Source organism: Cariama cristata, unplaced genomic scaffold (genome assembly GCF_000690535.1).
Source record: "Cariama cristata isolate BGI_N322 unplaced genomic scaffold, ASM69053v1 scaffold7797, whole genome shotgun sequence".
NCBI classification, from domain to species: Eukaryota; Metazoa; Chordata; class Aves; order Cariamiformes; family Cariamidae; genus Cariama; species Cariama cristata.
This window is the reverse complement of record NW_009628275.1, coordinates 14,167-22,249: the sequence shown is the minus strand read 5'-3', so window position 1 is coordinate 22,249 and position 8,083 is coordinate 14,167. Positions and strand designations below refer to the sequence as shown.

The following is an 8,083-nucleotide window of genomic DNA, read 5'->3' as shown; positions in this document are numbered from 1 at the left end:
GACTGCTGCTTCTTGGAGTGAAATTAGTTTAGATAGAGATAATGTGTCCCTCTCATGCTTTTTTCTGGAATACCTTCTCCACTATGAAGTCAACTTCCTAATTCCTAATTTCATTAAAGTTACTAAATACTGATGCATTTTAGGAGAACCTCATCTGAATAACAGTGAGTGTACCTGCAGCATATTCTATTTGTAGCTTTCTTTGTTGAGAGTCATGCTTGTGACATGAGTGGAAGACAACACATGGGTACAGTAGGATGTCTGTTTCCATGCTTTTTCAGTCAATATCATGCGATTTATTTTGGGGGAGAAATGACACTGCTTTGTAGCCTTGCATGCTGGGCATCTGTAAGGTGGTGTTAGTGACTCCTGAAGGAATTTGTAGGCTTTTGTTAATTTTTTTTTTTTCCAGTAGTACCAAAAAACCTTCTGGCTGCCCTGCTGTCTTCAGTTCCTGGAGCATAGATTCATGCTTTTTGACAAAGTAACTTTAAAATAAAATAAATGCAACCTAATGATGTACATCTATTCTTAGACTCTCACAGTGATTTTTTTTTTTTTTCTTGCTCATGGCAGTCCTGATGACAGATGTGACCTGTTCTTTGCCTTTGTTTGCAGACAGCTGTCTGTGATGCGCTAATTAATTTGGTGAATGTCTGTATGTAGCTATGTGTCTGAAAGGATTTTTCTTTTTCTTGATAATTGATTGCACCATTGTTCTTTTAACAGCTGTCTCTTTTTTTACTCTCTCTCTTTCCTAGCAAATGCCAGATGTGAACGTAACCTGGGATGGAGAAGTCTGCAGGCAGCTGCAGTCCATTGACATTTCTATTGCTGTGGCAACAGACCGAGGTCTCATTACACCAATCATAAAAGATGTTGCTGCCAAGGGAATAAAAGAAATTGCTGCCTCTGCAAAGGTAGGTCTTAAATGTACAGTAGGCTGAGGATAGTAGCTATATAGTTTTTGTAGCAGAAAATGTGGCATGACCCAGATACACCAGTGATAACAAAGGCAGTTTCAAAATGGATCTAAACCACTTTCAGCATTCCTTAGACTTCAAAATTACTATTAATTTTGCAACTCTGTTCATTTTTAATTAACAGTAACTTAGCCATCTTGTTATTTAGTTGAATGCTGGCTAGACTGTTTGAAAAATAAATCTGTACAGACTTCTGCATTCAATATAATAGTATTTCTTTAATCCTTATGAGAAAGCTAGATAATGTTAATTTCTTTAGTATTTCCAGTCTTTGGATTTGAGATTTTGTTTGTTTGGGAGTTTTTTTCCCCCTTTCCCAGAAATTTGCTTGTAGCTGCTTGTGTTACGCTCTCTGCAGTTTTATTATGGGACTTATTTCTGTCTGCATTTTTTCAATATGCAGTTCAGTTGAAAATACCACCTGAAAGGTAACATCAAACTCATTAGACTAATGAGCAATATTTTGCACAGACCAGGTGCCAGTTAGAGTGACTTGAATCTATGGCAGTTGTTGGCAGCCATGAAGTATTTTGCAGCTGGCAAAAAAATACAAAATACAGTGAATGATGAAATGCTCCAAGGTCAGCTGAGATTGTTACATTATTCTGTGATTAGTGATAGAATGACGAGAAGAAAAGCATTATGAGAAGGGAGGTATAGGTTGTGCTTTCATTATCATCCCCAGTACCTGTGATGTGATGTAGTATTAGAAACATCTCTTGCCATAATTTACAGTGTCATGCAGTTCCCATGATGGGAATGTACACTTGCGTTATGTTTAATAGGGCTATGGTAAACTAAGCATTCCCCTTTCATTTCAAATGGAATGTGTGTAATAGGTCACACTATTCAATATGAAAGACATTGGGTCACATAGATTGCAGGTGTCCACACCAACGTAATTTTGCTTTTCAACTTCTTCACTGAATTATTGAAATAAATATGTACCTGACATGCACATGTGGGAGGCACAAACTGAAACTGCAGCTGCTTCTCTTCCAGTTTCCCTGTAGTTTGGCAGGCACTTTCTTTATGTATATTGCTTATATGTCCCCCTCTGCTGCATGTTAATTTTAACTTTTTTCTGGGTCATGTGTGTCCTAGTGTATTTTCATCATTCAGATAATGCAATTGCACATATACATTATGCTCATATTGACCCTATTGTGTGAAAGTTGTTCCCATTGCTATTGTCTTCTGCTTCACTAATTATTCAGAGATGGATAAAAGCCTAAAATGAAATTCAGTGTAACCTTTTAACTTTTAAATTCATAATAAGGGGGGCAAAGTGAAACTTGTGAAACTTGGTATAAGCTTAAATTATTTAGTGGGCGATTCATTAGAATGAGATTCTTGATATCTGTTTCTAAGCTGAAGTCATTGCAGTCGTTAAAGCACCTTGGCCTTTCACAACGCTTGCCTGAAAGATGTTTAGAAATGTATACAGAGAAGACAGTTGTTTACCATGACCAACAGAGTTATATTACAACATGAAAGGGGATTAATCCCTGTCACAACTGTTAACTACTAACCAACTCATTATCTGTGCAGAAGTTTATCTTGTGATGACTACCCCCGCCCACATGCAAACAAAAAGAAGTCAATTCAATCATAGTTTCCACTTACTGGCTCTAGTCCTTAAAGGCAGGGATGAGGTTTCGTAGAAATTACCTCTTGGTAGATTCAATTGGATGCTTCGCAGAATATTGATAGAACGCATGTAGAAAATCCCTGGAAAGCAGAATGGGAAATTCCTGGAAAGCAGTCTAGAAATAAAAAAAAAAAAAGGAAAAAAAGGTGAATTCCTAGAAAGAACATGGAAAAAAATCTCAGAAAACAGTGATACATCACTTTTTCCATGTTTTGATAAAGTAGATTTTTTGAATTTTTTTATTCGCTTCCACCAAAATTTCCCTAACATAATTAAATTATTGGAAACTATCATTAGTTTTATTGTTTTTTACTAGAATATAAACAGACTCTGTTGCTTTTATCAGTCTTCCCAAAAGCAGATCTGAGTCTCTGTCCCTGACCGTGCTTTTGGAAACGGTTACTTTTGTCTTAAAATGTTATAATGCTGCAATTGTCAGAATGTGACATTTTCCATGCACTTTTCCACCTGTGGAGTAAATGCGATACAAGCCAAAACCACAAAATGTATTCTGTATGAATAGGATAGATCATCTGTCCTGCATATATTCCCACTTCAGTCTCTGCTGTCAGTTGAAGAGCTTCTGATTTTGAAAAGTTTGCTACTAATGGAGAAGTCATCCGACATATTTCCAGTCACCACCTTTTCCATTGGGTAGTCACAGGGTGTTAGGAATGCGTTGGTAGCTGCATGTTGGTGGCTCTTGACCCACCAATGAGTGCCATGTCTCTTGAGTTCTGCACAGTCCTTTCTTCCTTTGTGACAACTACTGTAAGAATTATTCACTCTGATTCCTGCCACTTCCATCTAAGGAGACCTCTGAGCTAGAAACAGGTGGGGATAAGGCTCTTTCTTTCTGTGATCTTACCTTAGAACATAGTATGAACTTCTTGGGCTGTATTTTGAACAAAACGTTTGTGGACAGTTTCTTCTTTTATATTTAGAAGTAGAAAAGTCTCACAAATGAAATGGAGGTCACGGAAAGGGTGGTCTTTAAGGTTGTTGAATGCTTAGCTGGAAGAAATACATTCTCTCAATCTGCTAGAAAGTTCTGAAGTAGTACATGGCAATTTGTTTAAACAAATATGTTAAGAAGAATACTGTGAATGTATCTCATCAGTATTTTGCTAGATATTTTTATCACCAAAAAACACTAGGGAGAATGCTGCTTCCATTGTGAAAACTGAAGCAAGGATTGTAAGGCGAGAGAACAGCTTTTATTGAACAGCCAATATCATTGGGGAAAATGAAGTTTTGTGTCCTAGTCGTTTTGCCAGATCATTGGAGCTACAACAAGAGTGTTGGTGAGGTGCTTCCCTAAATTCAAAAGCAGATGACTTTTTAATGGCAGTATGGTACTTATAAAGTCTTACTGAGGTGAAATGAGTAAGTCTGTTGCAACACTTAAATTTCTTTCTTCTTTCTTTCTTCTCCCCTTTCATTTTCCTTAGGCTCTAGCAAAGAAAGCAAGAGATGGAAAACTGTTACCAGAAGAGTACCAGGGAGGATCTTTTAGGTAAAACTCTGTAGCAGCATTTAATACATGCAGTGTGGGTTCAGAACTGTTTTATCCTCAGCTATTCTGCTCTGTGTTAATGCATTGCCTTTTAAATCTTACTCCATTTAGGATGAAACCTCATGTGATGATTCTGAGGGCCAAACCTAGGCCAAGTGTCCTGTATCAGGGGAAACAATTGTCTTGGTACAGGTTTATTTCATCTGAGCCTGGTGTGAAATTCATGTTCTTCAGACTGAGACTGATCTGACTTCATTTTTGCACCTAATTTTTCCCAATTGCAGAAGAATGTTGTGTGATGTTTGTTTGGGGTTTTTTTTGTTTTTTAAATTGCATTCTGTAGTTAGGAAAACCCATTGATAATAGTTTTAAAATAAATATTGTAAAAGGAGTTGTTTGGCAGAGGTATTGCAGCAGACAGTGATGTCCAATTTGTCTTCAATTCACTTCTCAGAGGGGCTGTACAGGGGCATCTCACTATACAGGGGTAAAAAAAAGTTACAGCAAAGTTGTGGTGGTAACTCTTATAGTTTACTCTTAACAGAAACATTAAAAACTGAGTAGATCAATTCTAAATAGTAGCATGTATTTAGTAAATATTTTTTTCGATAAAATGTACTCTGCAAAAAGAGCTAGTGAACTCAGTGATGAGGAATAAATGGCATGTGTAAAACACTAGCATAAATGTAGTGACACAGTTGCACAAGCAGTTTCTCAGCTGACTTTACACTCTCCAAGTTTCTAAAACTTTTAATGTATTGTATTTTATGACACGGCATCATCAAGCAACATTTTTTATGTAAACTTTATCTTGCTCATTTTTTGTCAATTTTTTTAAAAGCTAGTTCTGAATGCATCTTCTAGAATAGATAATTTGTGGTGAGAGTAGTACGACGCACTTCTACGGAAACATTGCTGTAATGTATATTAATGTGCTTGTTGCGGCTGTCTGGGGTATCTGACTCTCGTGCTGGAGGAGTGGTCAAAAAAATCTCTCAGCCTTTCAGCAGAAAAAAAGTATGGAAATGCAGCAGTGGAGGCTTGGATGTCTTCATCAACACAGATGGCCTCTGAGTGTGAATAACTGTGGGCATTTCCCTAGTAAGGGATGGCAGTGGGGAGAGGAGCTGTATGAGGTGTGACCAAGCGGATGATCTGCTCAGCCTGGTGGCAGAGCTATGCAAGGGAGTAGAAAGGTTAAGGAGCATCAGGGAGTCTGAGAAAGAGAGAGACTGGTGGACCCGTGCTCTGCCCTGCCTGAGACAGGAAAAGGAACAGCCACCAGGAAAAAAAACAAGATCAAGGGGATCCTGTATCCTCCTGCCGCCAAGCTGAAGATAGCAGCTTAAAGGAAAGGAGTGAATGGAGGCAAGTCCACGCTCAGGGTGGCAGGCAAACCCCCTCCTTGCCCACTTTGCCTTCTCAGGTGCCTCTATCCAACCCGTCTGAGGCTCTGGATGTCAAAGGCCAGTCAATGGATGATGTGGATGACAGTCCATCTACACCACAGGTGTTACAGGGTGCAGGCCTTTCTGACCTTGGTATCACAACCATCTCCACGAGGAAGAAAAGACAGGTTGTAGTTGTAGGTGACTCCCTTCTGAGGGGAACAGAGGGTCCAGTATGCTGGACAGACCTTCCTCTTTGGGAAGTCGGCTGCCCCCTTGAGGCCAGGATTGAGGATATCACTGGTAAGCTTCCTAGCCCTCAGACCATGGGGGGAATTTGAATGGAACTGCTGTGACTGTACGAGAGTGATTTCCAAGAGCATGGCATAGCAAGAGACCATCCTTCATAGGATTAGGACACCTGTTGTCATCTGTCTGAACTTCTACAAGGCCTTCAACACAGTCCGCCACAACATTGTTCTCTCTGAATTGGAGAGGGAGGGATTGGATAGGTGGACTGTTCAGTGGATGAGGAATCGGTTGGATGGTTGCATCCAGAGGCTCATGGTCTACGCCTCAATGTCTAGATGGAGATCAGTGATGAGTGGTGTCTCTCAGGGGTCCGTATTAGGACTAGTACTTTTTAATGTCTTCATCAATGACACAGACAGTGGGATCAAGTGCACCCTCAGCAAGTGTGCAGATGACACCAAGCTGAGTGGTGCAGTTGACACCTCTGAGGGAAGTGATGCCATCCAGAGGGACCTGGACAAGCTTGAGAGGTGGGCCCATGTGAACCTCATGAGGTTCAACAAGGCCAATGCAAGGTCCTGGACCTGGGTCAGGGCAACCCCTGGTATCAGTACAGGCTGGGGGATGGAGGGATTGAGAGCAGCCCTGCGGAGAAGGACTTGGGGGTGCTCGTGGGTGAAAAACTGGACATGAGCTGGTAAAGTGCGCTCACATCCCAGAATTAGTTAAGAAGTTCCGCCCCTCTGCTCTGCCCTGGTGAGACCCCACCTGCAGTACTGTGTCCAGCTCTGGAGTCCTCAGTACAAGAAAGACAAAGACCTGTTGGAGCGGGTCCAGAGGACAGCCACAAAAATGATCAGAGGGGTGGACCACCTCTCCTATGAAGACAGGCTGAGAGTTGAGGTTGTTCAGCCAGGAGAAGAGAAGGCTCCAGGGAGACCTTAGAGCAGCCTTTCAGTACTTAAAGGGGGCTTGTAAGAAAGATGAGGACAAACTTTTAGTAGCGCCTGTAGCAATAGCCCCATCCCTGGAAACATTCAAGGTCAGGCTGGACAGAGCTCTGAGCAACCTGGTCTAGTTGAAGCTGTCCTTGCTCATTGATGACCTTTAAAGGTCCCTTCCAACCAAAACTATTCTATGAGTCTATACAGATTAATCTTTTTTCCAGTCTTTGGAGTAACTATAAGAAAAAGGAGGAGACGGTGGGACAGCTTTCTCTACAGACAATCTGTCACAAAAGAGCCAAGCCTTTCCTAATATACCACTTCCCAAAAATGCTCAAGGAAGAAAGGCATTTTCCTGTGCCTGAGTGATATCTAGATGCCCAAATTGTATCACTTTGTTATCAGCAGCCATTGTAACTTAAAGTTGTGAGGTTCAATCTAAAACACACTTGGCTTGGAACAGGGACAGCAGAGTTTATTTGAAGATAGCACTTTCCCATCCTACTTCCCGCCTTTAGTGCGTGCAATGCAAGGATATATTACTGTAAAGACAACAGAATTTTAGAAATGTGCATTAGTTGTAATTGCAAAAATCCCAAATCCTTGAGAATCTGAATGTGCCCAACTGAAATCCAGTTCAGATCTGTTGTAAAGTTAATGGGAGAGAATTAGGTCATAGTAGTCGTTGAATATAGATTATTTCTTCTAGGGGATAAACGATTTCTGACGTTACTGGTAACTCTTTTCTCTTTCATTTAGTATCTCCAATCTGGGCATGTTTGGCATCAATGATTTCACTGCAGTCATAAACCCTCCGCAGGCGTGCATCCTTGCTGTGGGCCGAGCAAGACCAGAACTCAAGATTATTGAAGATGAAGAAGGGAATGAGAAACTTAAGCAGCATCAACTCATGACAGTGACTCTTTCAAGCGATGGTCGGGTGGTAGATGATGAACTGGCTTCAAAGTTTCTGGAAACCTTGAAAGCCAACATAGAGAATCCAATGCGACTTGCCTTGTGTTAAACTTGGTGAAGATATCTCTGTTGTCAAAACAAGAAGCAAACTGTTATGTACTTGGGGTTATTTTTCTGTATAGAGGAGTAAATAGTTACCATGAGATAGTTAAAATATTTAATTTATTGAATTAATGTGAAAAACTATTAATTTTCATGCTTTTAGTCTCTTGCAATGACCAGGTTTTGTACTGTAAAGCTAGAAGACTTTAAAGTTAACATACTACATTTCTTTAAACAGTACTAGTGGCACATAACGTTTGTATAGAAAAGTCAATCTCCTCTGTAAAGGAGAATGCAGGAAAACTTTACGACATTTAAAAGGGAATCATAGA

The 8,083-nt window shown here is 40.2% G+C and overlaps 1 protein-coding gene across 1 annotated transcript; it reads left to right on the top strand.

The window, feature by feature from the left end:
* Window positions 1-761: 761 nt before the first annotated feature.
* PDHX (pyruvate dehydrogenase complex, component X) lies at window positions 762-7,758 on the top strand (the record flags this gene model as incomplete). Its single annotated transcript, XM_009704739.1, has 3 exons — window positions 762-920; window positions 4,086-4,150; window positions 7,494-7,758. Coding segments are annotated over 3 exons (489 nt in total), but the record flags the coding sequence as incomplete, so codon positions are not given.
* Between the last annotated feature and the right edge of the window lie 325 nt (window positions 7,759-8,083).